Source organism: Anarrhichthys ocellatus, unplaced genomic scaffold, assembly GCF_004355925.1.
Source record: "Anarrhichthys ocellatus isolate YVR2014 unplaced genomic scaffold, GSC_Weel_1.0 scaffold14, whole genome shotgun sequence".
Lineage (NCBI taxonomy): Eukaryota > Metazoa > Chordata > Actinopteri > Perciformes > Anarhichadidae > Anarrhichthys > Anarrhichthys ocellatus.
This window is the reverse complement of record NW_022280044.1, coordinates 1,610,663-1,634,005: the sequence shown is the minus strand read 5'-3', so window position 1 is coordinate 1,634,005 and position 23,343 is coordinate 1,610,663. Positions and strand designations below refer to the sequence as shown.

General features: G+C 42.7%; 4 protein-coding genes across 10 annotated transcripts; 1 reads left to right on the top strand and 3 right to left on the bottom strand.

Moving 5' to 3' along the window:
* Nucleotides 1–485: 485 nt before the first annotated feature.
* On the bottom strand, nucleotides 486–10,667 carry pex1 (peroxisomal biogenesis factor 1). 3 transcript variants are annotated; one of them, XM_031854087.1, is made up of 24 exons: nucleotides 10,406–10,667; nucleotides 9,349–9,495; nucleotides 9,107–9,190; nucleotides 8,805–8,919; nucleotides 7,941–8,620; nucleotides 7,717–7,836; nucleotides 7,434–7,554; nucleotides 7,163–7,269; nucleotides 6,910–6,995; nucleotides 6,689–6,821; nucleotides 6,441–6,537; nucleotides 5,623–5,793; nucleotides 5,348–5,502; nucleotides 5,077–5,263; nucleotides 4,759–4,925; nucleotides 3,872–4,006; nucleotides 3,727–3,791; nucleotides 3,449–3,591; nucleotides 3,179–3,282; nucleotides 2,854–3,030; nucleotides 2,456–2,698; nucleotides 1,321–1,512; nucleotides 1,032–1,162; nucleotides 486–742 (listed from the first exon to the last, which is right to left on the bottom strand). In XM_031854087.1, exons 1-24 carry the CDS (start codon nucleotides 10,511–10,513, stop codon nucleotides 658–660), a joined length of 3,753 nt encoding a protein of 1,250 aa, XP_031709947.1. In that variant the 5' UTR covers nucleotides 10,514–10,667; the 3' UTR covers nucleotides 486–657. The 3 variants fall into 3 exon arrangements, 2 of the variants coding, with proteins under 2 accessions (XP_031709947.1, XP_031709948.1); XR_004213001.1 differs by lacking the exon at nucleotides 486–742 and having other exon boundaries at nucleotides 1,090–1,162; nucleotides 1,246–1,512; XM_031854088.1 differs by lacking the exons at nucleotides 486–742; nucleotides 1,032–1,162; nucleotides 1,321–1,512 and having other exon boundaries at nucleotides 2,624–2,729.
* Nucleotides 10,668–10,732: 65 nt separating this feature from the next.
* Nucleotides 10,733–13,133, top strand: rbm48 (RNA binding motif protein 48). 2 transcript variants are annotated; one of them, XM_031854089.1, is made up of 5 exons: nucleotides 10,733–10,861; nucleotides 11,033–11,223; nucleotides 11,314–11,459; nucleotides 11,699–12,267; nucleotides 12,382–13,133. In XM_031854089.1, exons 1-5 carry the CDS (start codon nucleotides 10,733–10,735, stop codon nucleotides 12,442–12,444), a joined length of 1,098 nt encoding a protein of 365 aa, XP_031709949.1. In that variant the 3' UTR covers nucleotides 12,445–13,133. The 2 variants fall into 2 exon arrangements, with proteins under 2 accessions (XP_031709949.1, XP_031709950.1); XM_031854090.1 differs by having other exon boundaries at nucleotides 10,787–10,946.
* On the bottom strand, nucleotides 10,760–16,236 carry clxn (calaxin). Of its 2 annotated transcripts, XM_031854092.1 has the most exons (7): nucleotides 16,016–16,236; nucleotides 13,975–15,352; nucleotides 13,575–13,733; nucleotides 13,314–13,418; nucleotides 13,060–13,208; nucleotides 12,763–12,867; nucleotides 10,760–12,665 (listed from the first exon to the last, which is right to left on the bottom strand). In XM_031854092.1, exons 2-7 carry the CDS (start codon nucleotides 14,048–14,050, stop codon nucleotides 12,618–12,620), a joined length of 642 nt encoding a protein of 213 aa, XP_031709952.1. In that variant the 5' UTR covers nucleotides 14,051–15,352; nucleotides 16,016–16,236; the 3' UTR covers nucleotides 10,760–12,617. The 2 variants fall into 2 exon arrangements, with proteins under 2 accessions (XP_031709952.1, XP_031709951.1); XM_031854091.1 differs by lacking the exons at nucleotides 10,760–12,665; nucleotides 12,763–12,867; nucleotides 13,060–13,208; nucleotides 13,314–13,418; nucleotides 13,575–13,733 and having other exon boundaries at nucleotides 14,060–15,352.
* A 1,152-nt stretch (nucleotides 16,237–17,388) lies between these two features.
* On the bottom strand, nucleotides 17,389–23,311 carry sytl1 (synaptotagmin-like 1). Of its 3 annotated transcripts, none has more exons than XM_031854375.1 (16): nucleotides 23,192–23,311; nucleotides 22,762–22,856; nucleotides 22,406–22,532; nucleotides 21,469–21,620; nucleotides 21,245–21,359; nucleotides 21,107–21,164; nucleotides 20,989–21,025; nucleotides 20,865–20,905; nucleotides 20,609–20,725; nucleotides 20,314–20,480; nucleotides 20,125–20,227; nucleotides 19,808–19,969; nucleotides 19,372–19,450; nucleotides 19,193–19,292; nucleotides 18,639–18,844; nucleotides 17,389–17,811 (listed from the first exon to the last, which is right to left on the bottom strand). In XM_031854375.1, exons 3-16 carry the CDS (start codon nucleotides 22,528–22,530, stop codon nucleotides 17,669–17,671), a joined length of 1,605 nt encoding a protein of 534 aa, XP_031710235.1. In that variant the 5' UTR covers nucleotides 22,531–22,532; nucleotides 22,762–22,856; nucleotides 23,192–23,311; the 3' UTR covers nucleotides 17,389–17,668. The 3 variants fall into 3 exon arrangements, with proteins under 3 accessions (XP_031710235.1, XP_031710236.1, XP_031710237.1); XM_031854376.1 differs by having other exon boundaries at nucleotides 23,197–23,311; XM_031854377.1 differs by lacking the exons at nucleotides 22,762–22,856; nucleotides 23,192–23,311 and adding an exon at nucleotides 22,685–22,761.
* Nucleotides 23,312–23,343: the final 32 nt, after the last annotated feature.

Here is a 23,343-nt window from a genome sequence, read left to right as displayed (position 1 = left end):
TTTGACATACTATGCTATGACATATTTTAAACATGTTTTCATTATATTATAGCATCACTTTTTTTTACTATGTTATGACAATTTTATTACTGTTAAATACTATCCAACGAATATTTTCAATGTACTATCCTATGACTTTCTGACATTCTATATTTTGCTATTTTGACTTGATTTGTTTTACGTCAACATACAATCATTTTTTTTTTAACTACTGTATATTGACATTCTATATGCTTACTGTCAACATAAAATAAATTTATGGACTATAATATAGACTCTTTTTTTGCCTCCCTTTAGGGTTGTCAGGAATAGCCTCCTGGCCCGACCCTGGATAAGCGGACGATGACGGATACCTTTTTATATGCTATTTTCATGGCAGACTATACTATGACTTGTTTATTGCATACTAGCCTATATAGTGAATTGTCATGAAAGAAATTATAAAAATGTTTCATAATCAGTGCTTAATTAAGTAATGCTGGCAAGATTTGTACAACAATTTTATTTTAACAATTACATATATACAGTGATTACATTAAAAGTAGAGAACTGTCTCACTCAGAATCAAGTCAGCAGGAAATATATTAATTTACATCATCTTCAAAGCTCTAGAGCTATTGAATCATCAAATTAGGAGTGTAAAACTAGCATGTCTGATCAAGCTAAAGTCACACGTTGTCCAGGTTTTAATTTGGCTGAGTGAAGAGATTTTCCATCTTCTGCAGTGTCGAAGGCTTCATATCTAAAAAGATGAATTTAAAGTTAGTTCATGATATGTATATCTTACAATAGTTAAAAGTTCCCATCAAATACCAAATAAACCAAAAAAAAAGTATCAAATGAGAGATCTTCCTCTATTGCAGCTACTTGACAACAGCTTCATAACACTTGTTTCTAAAGGGCGCGTGATAAATTCCATAGCCAATTGAAAAACGATGTATTCACTTCCGGTAGAGCAAACAGTTTGTTACAGTGGTGTTGTATTGCTGTGACCGTTGCAGTGCAGTCCAAACTGGTATCCTCGTACTTACAGTTTTGCGTATCTGTTGCAGTCGGCTTTGCTGAGAGACGGTCTGGTCACAGCCAAGGCGGAGTTCACATGAGTCCGACACAGAAGCAGGCCTGGCTGGCTGGAGACTGAATGCACCCGGACACAGGCATCCTGCAGCCAAAGTACAAGAGTTATCCTGCAATCTGACAACACTGGTTGATACAATTGCTATGAGTAGAATTAACTAGATTTACGTGTATGTTGCTGAGCACTGAAGACTGCAGTATTGAAGCATATAGAAAGCATCAGATTTATTTGTTGTCACCCACATTGGCTCTCCTGCAGTTGTTCTTGATGTTGTTAATGTCTTGTTGTAGGCGTTCCAGCTGCTCCGGGCCAAGATCTTTGTACCCGCTCTGGAGGGAGGACATGTAGGCAGGGGTGAGTGAGCGTGCAGGTTCCCGACCTGATGCCCTTAAGTCATGGGTCACGGAGTTCGGTCCAGAGACGCAGCGGGAGTTCTGTCAAGGGAGGCGAGAGAAAATGGACACACCCACAAATCATGAGAGAAAGCACTGAAAAGCACCACTGCATAACATGATTACGAGGCCTGTGTGAATGTATACACACACATACAGACAGGACAGAATTTTGTAAATGTTTAATAATTTGACCGGATGTGTTGAATTGTTTAGATTGCAACATCACACCACCGAGTTTCTACAAAGTGTCCCTCCCAATGTCAATATAATAATGTCATTGAGATTGCTTCAGTATCAAAACATTTGAAATACTATATTTAGAAGTGTATCAATTCAGAGAGTTTGTTCCTAACCAATGCTTAGTTAATCAGAAATGACTTATGTTTTTCAGTCTGTAGCAGGTCTACCATATTAATCAACAAGTTCCCTTTCTCTCCAAGAGCGTATGAGAAGGTCAACATCAATGTAATGTCTACAGAGCTGGAATCAAGCCATTGTTAGCCTAGCTTAACATAAAGACAGCAAGTCTGGCTCTGTCCAAAGTAAAAAAACAAAAACCTAAAATATATATTGTTTCATTTGTACAAAAACTGAAGTGATTTTACGGGGAGTAAAGTGCTGTTTCGATTTATTGTATGAATCACACAAACAAAATAAAGCACGCTAATCAGTGAGTTTCAGAGGTGTTGGAGGGCGCGTCTTTCACTTTGGACTGTTAATGCTATGCTAGGCTAACCATAGCCTGATTGCAGCTCCATAGTGAATGCACAGACATGATACTAACTGTTTTCATCTCACGCTTGGATGGGAAGCAAATAAGTGTATTTCCCAAAAATGTTGAACTATTCCTTTACATAAGTTGTTAAGTTGCCAGACAACATCTCAGCTTGGAAAATATATTCCACGATGAAATCTGTGAACCTATCATTGAATTATTAAATGGAGTTAAATAATAGAAAGATGTGTTGCCAGCACCGCTCACCAGTCCTGAAATCGGTGAATTCTCCAACTCTGACTCGTATGAGCTTCCAAAGTAGAGTCTCCAAACATTGCCATGATGTGGTTCGTCTTCTGCTTGAAGGTCACTGGGCTCCAGGAGGATCATGGACTGGTCCAGCCCCACGCCTGGGTCCCCCTCCCCAACCGAATCATCTGAGCAACTGCTGTTGTTCGGGAACATCATGGAGGACAGGCTCATGTCGCTGTCTGAGCCGGAGGCCAGTTCCTGATTATCGCCCAGAAACAGAAGGCCAGTTCTTAAAAAAAAAAACAACTTATGGACCAGCAAAGTGGCTTCACTGTGTTATTGCAGCTCAAGAAAGCTTAAATGTATGCTTATGAGCTCTTCAATGACTTGTCTGTTAAGTACAGTAGACCTACATGTGGTGAGCTGGAGCCCATGCTGTTGTGGATGGCTTCCAGCTGTGCATTGTAGAGCAGGGCCTTCAGGTCTGCCCCGGTGAACTGCTCCGTTACTGCTGCCAGCTGCTCAAAGTCCACGTCAGCGGCCAGCGCGATGCCGGCGCTCAGAGCCTTCAGGATCTCTACACGAGCTTCCTGGAAATGTAACAGTTGGACTTACTAACAAGGACATGTCTTGAATAAACACTGAGTTTCTTACCCCTTGTCTAAATTACAGCATAAAGTGTAGTGTTATTATGTTACAACGTGGCAATTAGAAGTGGTTGATTTCATTGCAACAGACCAGGTCAGGGGGGGGGCAGTAGAGGGACTTGTCCAGTCGTCCAGGTCTCAGCAGGGCCGGATCGATCAGATCTGGACGGCTGGTGGCTGCAAGCACATATACACCTACAAATACAAACATAAAAAAAATAGAGGTAAATTAAAGCAATAGTTACCTAGTAAACCTGCAGGCTAGGGGTGTAACGATATACCGGTAGTAGCCCTTATCTCTACAAAATGTATTGTCAATATACAGAACTCACTATTGGTCGTATACTGCTGTATGACCTACCCTGCAGTCCCTCCACCCCATCCAGCTGGGTGAGGAGCTGGTTAACCACACGGTCGGTTACACCTGTGCTGTCATGGCCCCTTCTAGGAGCCAGAGAGTCAAACTCATCGAAGAACAGAATGCATGGCTTGGCAGCTTGCGCCCTGGAGCAAACAAGAGGAATCTCGGTGAATAACTGTTAGTGGCGCTTACAATTACTATAAATATTTGATGTGACTCGTTATATCTAGCAACTGCTGAAGTCATGAGAAGTTGATGAAGTGACCATGTTGACTAACCTCTGGAAGACATCACGGACTCCCTGCTCACTAGCTCCAATGTACTTACTAAGAAGTTCAGGTCCCTAGAGGGAGGTAAACAGCCTGCGTCAGTGAGGATACAGGTTGCTCTGATTAGGAAAGACTGCATCAAAGCCCAGTCTACCTTGATGCTGATGAAGTTCATACCACTGTCTTTGGCCATGGCCCTGGCCAGCAGGGTCTTCCCTGTACCAGGAGCTCCATACAGCAATATTCCTGAGCGATGGCGGATTGGAAGATTGGAGAACAGGATTGGATACTGCAACACACCAAACACTCACGATCAATTACCAAGGATTTACATTTATTTTGTATTTTATACTTAAAAGTTATTGCTGTCATTACATTATTAAGCCAATATAACATGAATCAAGGGTTGTCATAATATAATGCTATAAAGTACACTTAACAGTGAATACGCCAATTTTACGTCACTAACTTTGAGGTATCTACTGTATAAAGTGTACGTTTCATTCCCATGACCTGCTCCTGGGTCTGGTTTGGAACAAACAAAATGGCAGCAGAGAGATTTAAGACGATGAGAGCTGATCAAATCAAAACCATCTACTCGCGAGACAGACTTGCTTGTTTTCTAATAACTGTACATAAAGTGGAAATAACAAAAACATAATAAAAACAGGAAATGGTGTTGGAACTCAAAGACTCATTTATCACCTCTTTCTATTGTAAATCTTATGAATAAAGGAAAAGGTTTACACGTTTATTGTTCTGGTAGAGATAAAAGCTTTGAAAGTAAATTTTGTTTGATTAAAATCAATTAGTCTGCATTTACTTTTAGTGGTATTACTCCCACTTGTGTTGAGACTTAATGGTTTATTGTTGCAACAATCAATAGAGCAATTATGGTGTTGAAATGGTAATAAATGGATTGTCATCACATTTATTATTGTATTTCACTTCTGTTCCTCCTGTATGACACAGTGGTACTTCCATCTGACTGAAAACACGCCCGTATGTCTTGTGATTACTCATGCTGACGCTGACACTGACCTTAGCGGGGAGCAGTATGGTATCCATTAGTTGCTGTCGCACTTCCCTCAGCCCCCCCACCCTCTCCAGCCCAACTCCACTCGGGGTGTGGAGGTCTACACCCCACAGCGAGGGAGGCGTGAATCCCTTGAGAGCCTGCGCAAAGTCCCTCCACGACAGACACACACCTGAGGGATACGGAGCACACAATGAACTAGCATTAGCTCGATTAGAAGACATGAAGCAAAGGACTTAAAGAACCTGAAAGTCAACTTTAAATAAACAACATGGAATAAATTATGATTTGTATAACTTGAGTGTAACCAAAATCTTTGGTACCCTGGTCACTGTGTCCTCCTTGTACAGTGTTGGCATGGACCGCCCGCTCCAACAGCAGCAAAAGGTCTTGGGGCGTGTATCCCTCCGTCTCCTTGGCAACAGCTGCCAGGTCTAGAGTCTGGAGGGTCTCACCAGATATGCTGGTTTTTCTGAGTATCAGGTGGTGCAGGATTTCAGCTCTTTGAGCCTACAAACAATAGCAAACAAGAAAGCTGTTGGTTTTTATTTTGTTTACGTGTGTGTGTGTGTGTGTGTGTGTGTGTGTGTTGACCTGGTCTGATGGCTGGATGTGTGCAAAGCCCTGGATGAAGTGGGACCCCTGCATCTCGGTCAGGGAGGGGTGGAGGGAATGCTCACTCTGGCTGGTGATGATCAGACACACCAGACTGGAGTGAGCCGTTACCTCATCCACGACATCCTTCAGACCTGCAGCCACAAACAAGAGGAATCAGCATCAAGGCCTGTGATAATAACCACCTGTGAACATACATGACCACAGACATCTCCCCCCACACACAAATACAAAATAAAGAATTCATGGTTTACTCTGTGCAATGTGCTGTTGCAGCAGCGCCTCAGCGCCATGCTCATGCTCTGGTGAGGTTGGTGCCCCAGTCATATGATCCAGGTCATCAAGCAGAACAACTGATGGCTGCCTCCACTCCGCCTGTTCAAAAATATCCTGCAGCATCTGTCGCACTGTTTCTGCCCTTTTGCCTGAGAAGAAAAAAAACAAACCCCAATTAGATAAGAGATAAGATAATCCTCTATTAGTCCCGCAGCGGGGACATTTGCCGGATTACAGCAGCAAAGTGGACAGTGCAACAAGAGACGACAGTAAAAAACAAAACAAGAAAATAAAAACAAGTACAATAAATAGTCAAACAGTAAAGGTATAATAAATAAGTAAATCGCAAAGAAAAAAGAATTAAAAAATACAATAGAATACACATTGTTGCACATAAGTAAGTATGAAGTGTTTGTATTGCAGAGTATTAATCTTGCACATACGTACATTGATATTAATATTGCACATGAATGAATGAATGAGTAATTTGCCGGGTTAATATATGGTGCGTGTGTTCTATTGGGAGCAGTGTCGGTTGTGAATTCTGACAGCGGCAGGAAGGAAGGACCTGCGGTATCTCTCCTTCACACACCGCCGTGAAGCAGCCGGTCACTGAAGGAGCTGCACAGAGCTGATAGTGTCCTGCATGGGCTGGGAGGTGATGTCCATCAGGGATGATAGCTTGGCCATCATGGCATCCCAGGACACTGCTGGCCTTCTTTACCAGTCCGTTTAGTCCATGATAAATACGTTCAACTAGATGTATTTGATACACAGTATCTACATGTACATTTACCTTGTAGTTTTTTGCAGTCCACCAGCTCAACATGTGCATCCAGATCTTCTCTAGCTTTTCTACAAAGGGCTCGGGATAGAGTGCTCTTTCCACTTCCCTGTGAGGGTGTATAATAACATAGTATATGTTACATAGTATACAAAAGAACATTGTTAGGGATAGAGATGAAGTAAAGTAAGTCTGTCTGATCAGCACTTCAAAATCATTGTAGATATTTTAATTCACTCTCCGTGTATATTAACAGATACCTTAGCACCAGTGATGAGTAGAGCTCCTCCCTGGAGTCCCCGTCCAGTTGTACCAAGCTCTCTTGAGAGGGGACTACCCAGAAGGCTGTGGGAGATGAAGTCAGAACCAGTCCTACTAAGCTCATGGATCCCACTGGGAAAATATGAAGTTAGTGGAGTGAGAGATGCAGAGAGATCCTTCTTTAAACCACACATGGGCGAACAGACAGCTACAAACTTACCCTAGAATACTGAGGGAGGGAAGCTCCGGGTCGGGCGTTTCAGTTGTAGAATTCACAGCTGGCAATGTCGCTGGCTCTCTGTCAACCTGTAGGGGACACGTAGTGTGAGCTTTTTGAAACCAAGAGGTTTTGAGATATTCAGTTTTTTTTATCAATAACCTGCATGAAACTATGCAGAGCACAAACTGCATGCAGAAATATGTTGTTATTACAGAACACTAACGGGCAATTTACATGACATGCATGCTTGTACCTGTATGTTTTCCTTCTGGATAACAGCTGATGCTAGTAAAAACAGCTGGTCTGGAGGGTCACTCGCTGGTTCCGGTTTCAGTACAGTTAAGGCAAACTCTAACTTTGCTATAAATAAGAAGAAAAAGGGAGAACAGTGAATGCAGCTGAAAGTATTGTAACTTGAATGTGTGTATTATGGGATTTTTGGTCTTCAGTTGATCGGTCATTTTTATAGAAGTGCCATTGGTGGATTTACAATAACCCGTAAAAGAGGAGAACAAATGAATCACCATCAGTTCCATGTAGGAGAATGGTGCCAGACCGTGCAGTCAGACAGTCTAAAGGTTCATGACTCTGAGTGTGTAGCCAACCGAGGAAAGCTGTTTGGATCTCTTCATCGTCCTCTTCGAACTGGAGAGAAAATGTCAAATATCACATGGACAGAAGGGAGAGAGGAAGATTCAATTACATGTGGCTTTGACAATTTACCATTTTGAGGACTAATAGTTGAATAAATCAAATGAAAATCTCTAACTCCATACTGTATTCACATATGGTTACTTCAGCACTCACCAGTGGTGTGAGAGGCTGTAGACGAATAGAGGAGGCTACTTTGATAGATGATTTGACTGGCTTAATTCTAACTGTTGAATGTGGGGTGATATTCAACCTGAAGGCCAGGGGCTGTGGGATCTGAAAACACAATAACTATATGAGCTATAGCAGCATATAAAGAAGCAGAGGACTGAGCTACAGTTAAAGTACCATAGTCATAAATGAACAGCGAGTAAACTCACCCACACTCTTCCACTATGGATCTCTCCCTTGCTGTGACTTCTTCCCTTGCGTGTCAGCTTCTCAGTATCATGACACACCACCCTGACCACCGTAGCTTCCTCTTCTTTCACCTCCTCTCCTCCAGCAACTTTACCAACACCTGCATTCTTCTTTTTCTCCATAGCCTGCTTGGCTCTGTCCCTTGATTCTTTAGGAGAGAGAACTTTGGAGAGCAGGCCATAAGTCACCGGTGACTGACCTCCAGTTGGCCCAGCATTCAACCCCTGGCTCCAAGGAAGTAAATGAATAGCGGCAGTTGCAATATGGCCTATAGTGCAAAGGGAGTCTGGAGGTGCACCGCACACTCTGTAGATAGAGTCAGTGAAGAGGACGGGGACGTCAGGTAAAGGTGGTAGCTCTTTAACCGGGTCATAAGTACCTTTTATCATATAGCGGAGCAGGCTCTTCAGGTCAGCTATGCCACCCCACTGGTGGATTTGAGGGACAGGGGCGGTACCTTCTAATGATGGTCCTGAGGGGTTTGAAAGATCCATATTCTGCTGTCTGTGAAAATCTTGTTTCTTGATGTTTCTCACTGGAGAATCATTGAGGTGGCCAATTCCAGCACGGTTCTTAGGAGAGACAACTAGTTCTGTGAACTGCTCCAAGCGACCATAAGGCACAGATGGCGAAAGCGATGCTGCACAGAGTTAAGAACAGATCATACTGCGTTATGAATACTGTCCCCGGTAAAGAACAACGTATAAAATGTAAACAAAAAGGAGCTGAACAAACGCTTTAATAGGTCGGCTTAACTAGTTGAAACCACGTCGTCTTCGGATTATTTAGTAACAAAAGGTAGTAATTATTGGAATAATTCTGACCTATTTGGATGTAGATGACAGTGTGGCTGTCCACCCACACAGGAAACACGGCATCTTGAAAAACAACTCTGATCTGATCCAACAGCTGCTGCTCCAGTGCAGCACTGTGAAGCTCCTGAGGGTGACAGTCACCAAAAACAGACAGTTAAATATTGTTTGATGTGAATCTGGGTTGCAAGCCTATCCCTGATGTATCATTTTCTAGTGGGACAATTGTCAGAAAAAACATTTATACATATAGTATATTTTTTTCACCACGAAGACATTGGGTGACTAATTAAGTCTCTACGCTGCTCACCCACCAAGATTTCCCAGTCATCAGATGACAGTGGCTCCACAAACACTTGATGCACTGATGAGACCTGGTGACATGGTCTCAGGAAGCCCTGAGTGAAATGACACAACAACTCAGTCACAAACACCGAGTCGGCCTAGACAGACCTGACAATTATATTAAGCTGTCAAAAGACTGCCAGCATGTGTCACGTAGAGATTATAGTTGGGAAACAGAGCACAGAACAAAATGCTCATTGTGAAGCCGTACCTGCTCTCCGTCGCTCAGGCCAAGCTTTTCTCCCAGCTGTCGACACAGCTCCACTTTATGGCTGTCAAGGCTGCTGGAGGTTCTGTTTTGAGTCCAGCTGAGGAACACCGGAGATCCATGGCCCCAGGACAACTCCAAAGCCTGGTTCTGACCAGAGACACACACACAGTTTTTGCTGTTGTATTTTTTGGACTGCTGTGACACTTTATCTATTAAACGACTGCATCATAATCGTCCTGCTTTTCTGCTCATTTGAGTCGTTCTACACAGCTTCAATTACAGAGCTAGCACAAGTTTGATACCTGTGTAAAGATGAAGAGGAGGGCTGAGCCTATGATTCTCCACACCACCCAGCCAAACAAAACAGGAGGAAGGCTTGTACAATTGTCATGCAAGCTCTCTCATTCACATTATATCACACATCCTCCTCTGAAAGATAGTGGTCTTTGGATGGTCAGGTGTTACTTGACCACCATGTTACAAAACCATGCAGTCATTTATAAGAATGCTCTGGTATTTACCCACTCGCCTGTGCCACCAAAAAATGTTAAGTTTTGTCACCACCAAGTGAGAATGCAAGGAAACTACTACTAAAATGGTTGGGTCAAAATGTAATAGTGAAAAAGTATTTTCTATCTGCTTATTGATGTTATTATTACCTCAATTGTTATTAAACCCAAGGAGAAACCACGTGGATTAAATATCCCATTGCTACTGCTGACAACACTCAACTCTTTCTTTATGTTAATGTTGACCTGATGCATTTATTCTGTCTATGTAATCGTTACGTATATATCCAATACTCTGAACGGTCTCTCAGAAGATGTCTTTGGCAGAGCAAAAGTAAACTTAAACAGACGCGTTAATTCAGTAATGTTAAATTAATAAATAAAGGAAACACAAAAGCACACGTTCAAGAAAACAATAAACACCGTTTTCAAACACAGGCCTATATTTTTTGCTTGAATATTGTTTCAGCAAACTAAACTGCCTCTACTGATAAGTGCTAGCTAGCTAGCTGAAACTGACAGCCAGGTAGCTAGCTAAGTTAACTTACCTCGTGCAGGGAAAGATGCGATATCAACTTCGAGGAGAGCTGAAGAAAGCAGTTTTTTGTGTTGTTAAAGACAACAGTTACGGGTTGAATGCCCTGATTACTAAACATTATTTTCACACAGGTTACTCTGCTGACGTTCAATGTGCAACAAACCCAGCCGATCGATGTGCTCCCTGCGCCTCGCTAGCGTTAGACCAAAGCAGCTGATTTCGAGCACGTTTCAAAATAAGATAATTAAACACGAGCACGCAGTCGATGCGTGAGTATTCGAAAGAGAACGAGCTTTTATTTTGAAAGTGTGTCAACCGGAAATGTATTTCCATAAACATGGCGGCACCTGGCAAGAACAGTTCAGACTGTTGGCGCGTCCCAGATGTTTATAAACACCACGAACAGCAGAAGATATGCATTTCTCGACCTAAATATAGAGATGGAAGAAGAGATAAAGCGGTTAAGGTATGAATTAGCTCGATATAAGTTATTAAAAAAAACATAAATCTGAAGATAAGAGACGCTGCAGCCTGCGACTCTTATCTTAAAGGTAACGTCGTTATAGACAATACAGACATATTCTAGTGTGGCTCATTGTCGAGTATAGGTCATCATATTTGTCTTGTGCATCATCAGGTGTACACCATCAATTTAGAGTCGTGTTACCTGATGGTCCAAGGGGTCCCAGCCATCGGGGTGATGACAGAGCTGATCCAACTGTGTGCCCTGTACGGAGCTGTGGAGGAGTACAGGCCCCTGGACGAGTACCCTGCTGAGGAATTCACGGAGGTCTACCTTGTTAAGTTCCAGAAACTCACCAGCGCCAGGTACAGCGTGTTACTAACGTACCGTGTTCATTATACTGTACTGGAAAAGTTGAATAGACTGGCTAAATAACTTTAAACTGTCTGTTTCAGAGCAGCCAAACGACGCATGGATGAGAAGAGTTTTTACGGTGGTGTGCTGCATGTGTGCTACGTCCCAGAATATGAGACTATGGAAGACACCAGGCTGAAGCTTCAAGACAGGAGGAGATATGTTATCAGGGCTGTTCAGAATAAAGGTACAATTTAACATCATGTTTAGATGTATGCACTTACAGAAAACACCAATAAACTGATGTGATATTGGTAGATACGTTGTACATATACTTAGTATCATGTTCTACTACTTTTAATGCACTTTTATTTGAAATAACTCAGATATTTTATTTAATTAAATGTTTTATTTTGTCTTTATAGTTGGAATGACAAACATGAACTTGAACTGTGTTTTTTTTTTCTCTCTTATATTGTTTCAAAGCAAGAGAAAGGAAACAGGAGGCCGTAAACAAGGAGACAGTAAACAAGGAGACCACGTCATCAAACACAGCCACCACATCAGAGACGGTCATCCCCAGACGTGATAAAACCTCCGACAATGATAATTCAGAGAAGAAGTCAAACATCAGCCACTATTCAGACTTTCCTCTACTGCCATTACCTCCCCAGGAATACCATTACTACTGGCATAAAAATCAACATGGGACTATACCGACAGAAGACAAAATGGGGACATTACATAATGCCGTCATTGACACAAAACAGCAGCAAGGGCCCAGTTCAAGCTCCGGCCAAACCTCTTCAGACAGAGACACAGAACGCAGACTGACCTCAAGTCAGTCTTCTACAGTAGCCAGATTTGTCCCAAGAACCACACACTTGGAGAACAGGAAACGCAAGATGGAAGCTGCAGCGGAGCACTCACCGACTGATGTTACTAGAAACAATGAGACACTTATTGGGCCAAAGCTACCGGAACCTCCCAAACTGGACATGGAGGATGAGTCACTAAACACAACTGTAAACCTGATCAGGAACACGATGAATAAGGTATCCTATAGTCAGATTTCTTTTTTTAATGAAAGTCAGAATAAAACTAATTCTTCACTGTAGCTTTAATTCCATTATTTGTGTTAGTAAAATACATTTTGTCTTTGTTCTCAGGTGGAATCCGTTCCTGGCCTTAAACCAGTAGAGAAAAAGCTGAAACCACGTCGTCGGATTTGATCCAATGAGCTGCCTTAATGCTGGAATTTCTGGAGATTCTTTTGGAAAATTACAATTCAAACCGTTTCCCTTGGCAGATTGCTTTTATTTACAAATGTTGCCCCACAATTCAAACAGCTATTACATTTTTATTAAAGAATATATTTCTGAAATAGCACTTGAATGTGATTCCTTCATTGTTTCAGTTCTTGAAATACATGCTGCTCAAATGTCTCAATTCTCTGAAAACAGGGGGGGGAAAAGAGTGCAAGATTAAGAATTTCTGATGTAGAAATTACTTAATTTATTTACTAATTTACTACTTTAATTTGTGATTACCGTGACGTCAGGGAGGCAAGTTCCAAAAGCCTCAAGTAGTAGATTCTCCTCTCTAACTGACTGTTCAAAGTCAGTTAAAGACAGTCTGCCATCATGGTTATGGTCCTACGAAAATATAAAATGTGTTTGTAGCCAGTTGTGTACATAAATTAGTCAGATATGTGAATCTCAGATTGTTTCTACTTTTCACCCTCTGAAACACAAAACTTTGACATCCTTTTGAAGGAGGAGAGAACATATGTAGAGGTAAATCAAGGAATTTTTAAACCAACAGGCCAGCAGCATTCATCCCCTCACCATCTTCTTGAGCGTGATCTCCACCAAGTCTTTGACTCCTTCCTCACGTTCCTCAGAGGACAGTCCGGGGAGGCAGTCCTTCAGCATGTGATACATCTCCTCTCTGGAGATGTCGCCATCGTCGTTCAAGTCATACACCTGGAAGCAGTCTGAGCCATGCAAAAAGAGAAGAGTTATTACCTGAAATAAAAGCTTGCAACTCAAGATTTTGTTATGCAAGTGTGTGAGTCAGAGCACGAAGGTTGAGAGCTTACATTTTATTTGTTCATCCAAGGTCCCTCGAAGGAAAACAGACAGTCCCTCAATCCATTCTTTCATACTGATAAGGCTGTCGTTGTCTTTGTCAAATGTCCAGAAGACTGGGGAACAGATCATCTCAAACACTCAGAACACGGTCAGGTTATCAAACAATCACAATACTCTGCATCCAAACCACTGGTGGTTATCCAATTATGAAATATGTGTCATTCTGTACACTTGTAATATATAATATCAATGTGAAACAGACGGATTACCTCTATCCATCACAATGTCGTCGGTTATGCCGAAGGTGTTCTGCAGCATGCTCCTGAACTTCCCTCTGTCCAGGCCGGTCACTGCTCTTCCGGGAACAGTCGGCTCACTCATAAGCACGTTAAAGGCGTGGATTAGACACTCCACCTCTGCTTTATTGACTGGAATCATTGAAAAATAGTGGCTGACATTTCACATGTTATTTCATAAGCTGTGCGGCACTTTGTTATAGTTGCATGGTAGCCGATTGCGTGAATTAAAAATATGAAAAACAAAGGCTTAAAAAAACGGCAACTGCCGTCGCACCTCTCCTACCGGCCGCAGCCCGTACCGGCGGGAGGCGCACCGCTTTACAATATGAAGAGAACTTGTTCGGTTCGTAAGTCTGAGCTGAATACTCACAGTGCTCCACTTGTTTGGAGATGGTTTCGGCGAGGGTTTTGATCAACCTTCTCTTCACGGAAGACATTTTCGACATTGTTGACAATCCGTCACTAGGCAACCACACGACATAACATTCCAAGTCAAAAGCGTGAAATGAGAAAAAATGTCTTGTTTTAGTTCAGAAAAGAAGTTCACTGAGCAGAACGAGTTTGTAGGTGAAGTCTGTAGTTCAGCATTAGAGAATGGAAATGAAATTACCATTTTAATCAGGATAAAAGTTTATTAACAAGGTCTGATCGGTTACTTCTCATACTGATCTTTGGGCTACAGTAACCAGAATGTTTAGATGTTAGATCATTTGATGCTTTAACTATTATACTATTATCAATGTACAATGATTCATCTACAAAAGGTATTAAGATGAATCACAGCTTTGAATTGTCACAGATTTGTCCTTTGTCCCACAGAAAACTGGATATTCCACCAGTGCTTAACTCTCATGAAGTCAGGCCAACTGAACCTCTTCTCAACACACTCTTCGTGTTCAAACTCCTTTCACCTGTGTGTACAGCCATGTGTTTTGTCATCAAATTATTTCGACTGAACTTCTTCCCGCACACTGTGCATGTGTGAGGTTTCTCTCCCGTATGGATTCTCGTATGTACGTTCAAGTTGCCCACGTGGCGGAACTCTTTCCCACAAATCCTGCAACGGTATGGCTTCTCCTCCGTGTGAATCCTCATGTGCACGTTCACACTGTTGCCGTGTCGAAACTCTTTACCACACACCTCACAGATGAACAGTTTCTCACTGGTGTGGATTTGTGCGTGTGTGGCCAGATGTGCGCTGTGGCTGAATTCTTTGCCACAGAAACGACAGCGGTAGGATTTGCTGCTGCTCTTCGTCTCTTTATTTGGTGGAGTTGGGCTGTGTGGTTCGCAACTTTTAGTCAGCTGCTTTCTCCCTGTGGGGCTCTGCGTGTGGACTTTACCGATACTGTAGCCCGTCTGCGTGGCTAAACCCAACTCAGGCCCCATGTTGTTCAGACTCACAGAACAATCTGGCAAAAGAGTCCAATATTCACTGCTCGACTGAGCAGTTCCCTCAACCGATACAGGCTTTCTGTCTTCATTTCCTGTGTCATGAGTTTGTAACTCAGTCATGTCTGAGAAAATGCAACTTGTCATGTAAGTGGGCGTCACTTTCCCAGTGCTGGTATCAGCGTCCTCCATATCCGGACTGCTCCACGGCTGTTCCTGTTTGATTGCTGGAGGCTCTGGGGCCAGCAGGCCGGTGTCATCCTGGTCCACACTGGGGTTGTTGTGGCAGCTCTCAGGACTCCACTGCTGCTCGAAGTGTTTCTGCTCATGTGCACAGACAAAGACCTGTGGGGCGTCTGTGGAAGAGGAAAAGGTGAGAACGTTGCCACCTTTCACTTTTAGCATTTTATCATCAAGTCTGATTTGCATAAAAGAGAGATAAGCTAGAGAGGGAGTCCACCTCCAAGACTCTATACTTTTATAGAGTCTTTAACTTAATGTTTGGGTCGGCATCCTGATGGCCGAGGGGTTTAAGATGCTGACCATGCAATCGCAACGACCCCGGATTGAGTTTGTGCAGAGGCATTTGTTGCCTACAATCCCCCATCTCTCCCCTCATTTCTCTCAGCTCTCTTTGTTTTGAATGGGTTCTAAATTGCTGAAATTATGAGTGTATTGTTTATTTGTCTTTGATAAAGGTAAACATGTTTTGGTAATGGACAAAGCCTTTTGGACTCCACTGCAGTAAAACACATTATGACCCTTTACTAACTGCAATGTCAAAGTTCATTGAACCGAACATGTTTCTTTCTCAGAAAACCGCGATAACTTGGCCAGACTTGTCCTCTGATTTAACATTACACTGCTCTAACGTTGTTGGATTTAGCCTCCACTTAGTTTACCAGGTTGCACATAGCTAAAAGCTCCTTTCACATATGCACTGGGACTCCGTGAGAGCTCTGTAAAGAGACATTTTAATACTGCTTTAGGACGTGACAAACGAAGGAAAACAAACAAACCGTCATTGTGCACATGCACTTCTTGTTTAAGTCCATGTTGGTCAGCGTCTCGTTCTGAGCGAGCAGCTTCTTCCTCGCGCTCGGTCACCGTCCTCTGCACCGCAGCGAAGATGTCCTCCGCGGCCGCACTCAGCCGCTCACTGATGAACAACCTCAACAGCTGCATCTGGGACATTTTTTATCAACTTTCAACGCTCACCGACGACCACAGACTGTGTCGGCTTCTGTGTCAAACTCAAAGTGGTAACGCAGAATTAGGAGGTGACTACATCCGGCTACGATCACAAAATAAAAGTAGTATTGCGCGACAGTTTGGAAAATCCTGTGGCTTCAAACAGTTCACAGGGAATCTGTTGTCTATATGGTTATTGATTGTCATTTTATAAGATAGATGCATAGCTATAACCACGTAACTGACTGGGTAAAGTAAGCAACTGCAAGGCAAAGGCTCCACATTAATTGCCACTTATTCTACAGTGTTCTGGTTACCTCAAATTAGAAAATAACAATAAAATCAGCAGATAAAAATACAGGATCCGAAGAGTGACCCTTTATCGGGCACATTGAGGGGTCCCTCTCCGATCAAGAACGGATTATTCTCTCCCTAGAGGCTCGTGTTGATGTAAATACATAACGTTTCAGATCTCTCATGACTCAAGATGTATTAACATAACACTAAGCATTACTTTGAATAAGCACAGCATAGCATGGTCTGGTCTGGCGTCAAAAAGTAGTAACTTGTACATTCAGGAATTACAACGGTTAAAGCCTTAAAACGCCAGATCCAAAACACTTTATTTTCAAAGGGCTCCACTTCCGGTCTCATTCCATGTTGAAGCTTGAATGTTGAGATCGCCATCTGCCGGACAGGAGTTCAGACCCTTCTGGTAAATGCCGTACTCCACTGCCTGTCGATGATGAATGGGAGGATGGAGGTGTAGAACAGTTTGTTTTGTTGTTAAAAAGCGAGGTTACATTTCAGGACGTAGTCTTCTCTTCTTGTGCTCTTGACCTTAGTCTTCATTGTCTCTTCTGTAATTTGCCTTTAAAGTATTTAGAGTAATTATAACATCTGACCACAAGGTGGTAGTCAGGTAATCCATTAAAAGGGGAAAATGAATACATGCAACTGCAGGCCTTTTCTGTACTATCAAATTATAGTAATGACACCTGAAAATCTAACAATTACAACTGTCGGAATAATCAGAATACAAGGTTGTTGAAGTGGGTTAAAGTGAATAGGTATATTTTTCTGGAATGTTCCAAAGAGTTTAACATGTCTGGGGAAAAAACTTAAATACATGGTTACTAGTTTCTTTAAATGATCTATCAAATTTTAATTTGGTAAGTGAAGAAGAACACTGGGTGATGCATCAGTTCAGGTTTGATATTTAATTCATAAACTACAATGGATTACAACACTTGTCAGATAAAACAGACTGAACCAAAAACATACAAATAAAACATTTTAAATTTATGATCAACGCCATTAATTCACAATACTGCACCACTACTTATTCCTGTTTGTGTTTGTGTGTGTATTGTGTATTTGAAAAACAGAAATTGTGCCAGAGATATGTGCTGATGTGCCGAGGGTGTCCTTTCAGTCCAACGATTATTTGAACGAGTGTTTGTGTGCAAGGTGTGTCTGAGTCACACGGACCGCTGTGCAAGGTTGGTTCTGATTGACAGTGTTGCGTCCACCCAGTGGTTTGGGTTTTCAATCATGGAGGTCCACACAGCGGCCTCCTCTTCCGTGGAGTCCATCCAGCTGACAGCCTCCCCATAACTCTGACCTGCCATTAAAAAAAAAAAAAACACCAATATTCATTATTTATGTCAAAGACATTACCACAGAAATCCTCACCACAAACCACACACCAAGGAATGGTGCATCTCTTCATATTTAGCATACACAGTGACACTGGTAACCTAGAAATGACCCCGCTCTGATGACAAGACCATCTGAAATGCCTGAAATGCCAACTGGACAAAATGCAATGCAATGTGAAGCACTGGATGGGAATACTGTCACCACCCCACCACTCCAAAACACCACAATGTCTTATCCCCTGACACAGACACTGCTGAAGCCTAAGAAATGTCAAGGGACCCATGAGATAGCATCAAATCTCTGATCACAGCTCAGGAGATGCTCAAGATGTATTCATCACCGTACAAACTTTTAGTCATACTGAGTCTACAGTCACGTATTGACTTATAGAAGTTAGCCCAAGATAAACATGAGGAAGTTAATTTAAAATGCACACTGCCAACAACAGCCGGAACTGAGAGTGACCTGATAAGAGATAAGATACAATTCTCCGTACAGACCAGGCTCCACAGGGGAACAAACACGATCCCTAATCACCCATACTTTGAGAACAAGGTAAAGATAGGAGCATTGTTCCCCTATCTGGTCGCTTATTGTGCCATCCATCACAGAACACTTCACTGAGACTGGGAAGAGCCCCAACAAATGACCAATCTGTCAAAATGTTCACTTTCGTATGCTGATACTCTAACACCCACACACATGGTATCAATATCTGCAGAAACAAAAGCATCTGTGTGATTTTGAGCGTGAATAAATGTGGATGTCATTTAGTTTAAAGACACCCACCAGTTCCACAGCTCAGACGAATCCCTCCTAGGACGTGCGGCTTCAAACCTTCGCGGTGCCAGACGGTCAGCTCAGCGCATGCCTCTCTCAGGTCGCTGGAGTGGAAGCCATCGTAGACCATGGTGTGGTTGAAGGTCGGGCTGATGGAGCGCTTCACCACCCGAGTTTTCTGACTGCTCTGCCGACTGGCGTCTGGGAGTATGAAGCTTGATGGGAGATTAGGATTATGAGACAATTAAATTCAGGTTCGAACCAGGATTGATTGATTGATAGATAGATAGATACAGAGAGAGAGAGATATATATATATATATATATATATATATATATAAAAAAATTGGCTATGCTTCTGCAGTATGCAGGACAGTATGTGTGTTAAAACCTTTAGTCATAAAATAACCAATAGTCAGAAACACACATGTGAAGGTGGAGAATTCAAACTAATTGAATGTCCTGTTCCACCAATAATTTTCTACAAAATGAACTGCTATGAAAACTGCCATGATAGATAACTGATGGCAATATATCAGGTAACATGTTGCAGAGCTGACACACCTTCTGACAAAGGAGTCTATTGCCCCCCCTTTGTTAGCCAGGAGACCTTGAGCCTCCCGAAGCCAGATGTGAACCTCTCCTGTCAGAGGCAGTCCACCACCTTAAAACACACAACGTATGAGACGCACGTGATTACTGTGGGACATAACTTTTATCTATTATGTATGTGCTCTGCTCACCCTCAGATCCGTCTGGGACGAACTTAATAGAGAGCAAGATGAGCCCACGGCTGCTAATGGAGTCTGGATTCAAATTAATCTGCGATGGGGGTGAGAAAAGAGAACAAGGCACAGGAAGCGAGAGAAAGAAAAAGCAAGGGAGAGGGAGGCAGACGTGTGGAAGCAGGAAAAGATTACGGTTACATAAAACCTTAGTTGAAATTCACAGCATGTCTTCCTCTCCCTTCAGCTCTTCCAGACACAAGACACTCTTTGTACTCCCAACAAAGCTGCCGAACTGCAGTTACACATGCACACACTACTAAACAAATATAGAGGAGTAAATATTTGAAATAATAAATATTGGTCAAGGAGGATTCATGCTCGCATGCTAATTCACGTTACTTTACATGACTGTGTATTTGAAGGCAAATCCTCTACGACCGCTCTTCCCTACCCGTGGTTGCAGGTCCTGCCACTGTGGCAGAGAGCACGTCCAGTCCCAGAGGCCCAGAGACACCTCCACCTCACCCAGGAACACGTTTTTGCCCAGGGGCTCGGCGTGCCACACTGACAGGTTCAGGGTCCGGCTCCGCAGCTCTCCGACCCGCACTTTATACTACAAAATAAGAGCCAGAATCAGGCAGGCAGCACATGGAAGGAGGGAAGAGGCAGATGCAGGTCAGAGCGTAACATGTACTTATGAGAGAGAGCTGAAGGACATATGGGGATTTCTGTAACTTATCGTGATGTGTAAATGAGAGAGTGTCTCACTCGGAGCGTCTGATCATAGACTGGGTTTAGTGTCTTCTTCTTCACTGCAGTTTTCTTCTTACTGTGATTCGACTTGTCTGGCAAGAGATAGGTTTTAACGTATCTGTGAAAAACACACACATATAGACATTTTTGCCTGATTCTGTATGTGACATTGTTGCTGCAAGATGCACATTCACTGTCACTTACGGGTCAGAGCGATCCTTGCGTGCTGAAGCGATTTCCTCGCAGCGATACACTTTGACTTGCAGCTCCTCCTTCTGGGTGTCGTAAACCAATGAGAATTGGATACGGCCCCTCACCTCCACCACTCCAAAATCGCCTGAGCTGAACAGACTCATCATGCTTCCACTGAGCTATAACACACGCAGAACAGAGATCAGCTCCTACGACATTGTCTGCAGCTGACTCATCCTGCGTCGCTGGATAGCCAATTAATCAAAAGTGCTTGTGTGTGGCTGCACGAATCTGTGTGTGTGTGTACCGTGTAGCCCGAATGAAGGCTGCCGGTGGAGCTGCCGGATTTCAGAGAGGCTGGTTCCAGCTCTGTCAGGCAGCTGCTCAGAGACTCGGTGTCCCCGTTGTGACTGCCAAAGTCTTCCTAAAACACACACACACACACACACACACACACACACACACACACACACACACACACAGCGTCACTAACGATCATCAACCACTCTACCATTAAAAAAAGGGCAAAATGTGTGATTGATTTAGAAATGTAAAAAATTCACCTCAGGTTCCTCTGAGTGGCCATTACTTCTCCTTTCGCACTCTATGAGACGAATGCATTGAGAATGACTTAATAACAACAGTAAGAGAGAGGCAAAACAGAGACAGAGAGACACACTTCCATACCTTTGGATGAAGAGAAACTATTTGGATGCTGGAGACCCTGGAATTGAAGATGATTGTTAATAATTAGACGATTTGTATTTCAAGTATTGACTACGTAAACAAGCATGCGCACACAGACCTGTGCTGTAGGACTGTTTTTTCTGGGTGCGGGTACAGGTTTAAAACTTCCTTCACTCCTGAAAAACACAAATAAGATATTGGAAAACAGAGCTCCACACAAATGTTACAAAATTGAGAAGATGTTTCTGTGACTAACCCTCCACTCTCCTCTTCTTTGCTGTCCGTCAGTCTTCTCTCTGCCTCGGGAGAACTGTTAATGTTCCGGGAGGTTTCCGCTCTCTCTCCATCGAATAGTCCAGGCAGGGGCACATCTGTTACCATGGCAACACACACAGAACCATCAATGGGATGTCCCTCTAACAGCAAGAAAACAGCTCCACAGGCCTGTAAGAGTAACACTGCAGTAGCTTAAAAACCGACCTCTGTTCTTGGTCTTCCTGTGGCGTATGGTGGCGTGGACGAGCGTGCAGCCCGACGGCCGGTTGCGATGGCGTTTGCCGCTCTCGTCGCTGAACCATGCTCCGGACAGGATGCGCAAACGTGACGGATCGTTCTCTGTCTCCTGGAGGACCCTGCAGCGTTGATTGGGGCCAAGTTAAACAGCAAACAAACACAAACTAATATATGCAAAAGTCAGCCGACGTCGGCCTCCAACAAAAAGTAAACAGTCACTGTCGTCACTTCTGTCATGCAAATTAAATACAAAGACCTGTCCATTCTACTAATAAAAAAACTAAATTTAGCTTGGAAAGTTTCTATTTACATCAACAACATGTACATTTTTCTTTGATACGTTCGACAGCCTGATAGAAGAGCTGAAACAAGTTTATCATTTTCACAGAAAACTCATTGGAAACATTTTTTTCATTGTATAAGTCAATTATCAAGCAAAAATGCAAAGCAAATGTGAGCATTTGTTCCATATTTTTGACTCTAGGAAATTGTGATGAGACTAAACAATGAATCGATTCATAAAAAAAAAAAACTTTAACATAGCAATACAATTTTGTTGTCAGCTGAGGCCCCCATTTGAAGATTAATAAACACAATCATCACAAACAAGAGACAACAAGTCAGAGATATGGGGCTCTCTGAGCATGTGGTAGTGACCAGCGATCAATAACTCACTGAAGGGTTTCACAAGTATAAAAATGATAAATAGTCCCCAGATTTCAACCCACAAAAACACCAACATAAAGGAAAAATAATATTATTAAGAATGGTGTAGAGATTTATATAGTCCATCTATACCATTGAGACAGTTGACATAGCTTTTTCTTGATTTGTCACCTGTCTGAGTGTTAGAGCTAATCACTGGACAAAACTGGTCTAAAAAGGATAAACAGTCACCTCTGACCTTACACGTCCTTCATCAAGATGACGCAAATCCAAGTCACGCTGTAAGACCTGCAGGATGCTGGACTGCTCCTCTTCTGTCAGGTGGCTCAGGTCAAGAGAAGAGTCAACCTGCTCCTCCTCCATCCCTGAGTGAGAGGCAAAACCACAATCCTTAGACAAACAGACATTCATCTCTAATTACATTTAAATATGCTCTTTATCATAGTTATGTCACTGTATTTCACTGAGGATAATGATGTTAAAAAGGAGGAAAGTAAACGTCTATATATTGACTAACCTGCTGCACCACAATATGATCATTTTTGTCTGTACATGTGTACGTGTGCATGTGGCCGCTGCCCCGAGGCAAGTTACCTCCAAGTAATTAACGCATGCGCAATGCGATCCTCCTTGTGAGTTTGGCAAACAAGTTCATATGAAAGTGCAACACAGCTTTCACAGCATGACACCTAAACAAACACAGAAAGAATACAATTTATGTTATTAGAGTGTGTAGTAGATGACATGAGGTGTAGGTTTCTCATAATAATAAGAATTTATGTTCTCATATACAATGATTAAATAGTTGCTGTGATAATAAAATTGTATTGAAGTTTGTGGTCATGACCATTTACATGAACTTTCTGTAAAAAAAAAAAAAACAGCAGTTTCCTCATCCTGAACAGCGCGAGAGAGAGGACACCTGTCGCCACGTTTCCCCTTTTGGGTCAAGTTACACTCACCTGTCTCACTTTCAGTAAATACACACAGCGAAACATAAAAAAGAAGCCCAAGCTTGTGTTACCTTACTTGAGAGCCTCCGACACTTCCGTCTGTGAAAGGTTAAGTGAAAAGTTGTCCAGAGCGCGGTGTGTTTCGAGGTCTGTGCAGAGTAAACGGAGTGAACACGCCCTCCGGGGTTACTCCGCACAGAGGCTGCAGTCAGCTGGGAGGCGA

Bases quoted from the DNA above. Each gene is read 5' to 3' on its own strand.
- pex1 (XM_031854087.1), bottom strand. From the start codon at position 10,513: ATGTTTAGTAATCAGGGCATTCAACCCGTAACTGTTGTCTTTAACAAC. The intron at 8,920-9,106 runs GTGGGTGAGCAG...TGTCACCCTCAG, and splicing joins CTGATGACTGGGAAATCTTG to GAGCTTCACAGTGCTGCACT. The intron at 3,283-3,448 runs GTAGGTCATACA...TTGTATTTGTAG, and splicing joins TGGGGTGGAGGGACTGCAGG to GTGTATATGTGCTTGCAGCC.
- rbm48 (XM_031854089.1), top strand. From the start codon at position 10,733: ATGGCGGCACCTGGCAAGAACAGTTCAGACTGTTGGCGCGTCCCAGAT. The intron at 11,224-11,313 runs GTACAGCGTGTT...TGTCTGTTTCAG, and splicing joins CAGAAACTCACCAGCGCCAG to AGCAGCCAAACGACGCATGG. The intron at 11,460-11,698 runs GTACAATTTAAC...ATTGTTTCAAAG, and splicing joins CAGGGCTGTTCAGAATAAAG to CAAGAGAAAGGAAACAGGAG.
- clxn (XM_031854091.1), bottom strand. From the start codon at position 16,190: ATGTCCCAGATGCAGCTGTTGAGGTTGTTCATCAGTGAGCGGCTGAGT. The intron at 15,353-16,015 runs GTTTGTTTGTTT...CCTCTTCCACAG, and splicing joins AGTGCATGTGCACAATGACG to ACGCCCCACAGGTCTTTGTC.
- sytl1 (XM_031854375.1), bottom strand. From the start codon at position 22,530: ATGGAGGAGGAGCAGGTTGACTCTTCTCTTGACCTGAGCCACCTGACA. The intron at 20,726-20,864 runs GTGAATTTTTTA...TGTGTGTTTTAG, and splicing joins GCCACTCAGAGGAACCTGAG to GAAGACTTTGGCAGTCACAA. The intron at 19,970-20,124 runs GTGAGACACTCT...CTTATTTTGTAG, and splicing joins TCTATGATCAGACGCTCCGA to TATAAAGTGCGGGTCGGAGA.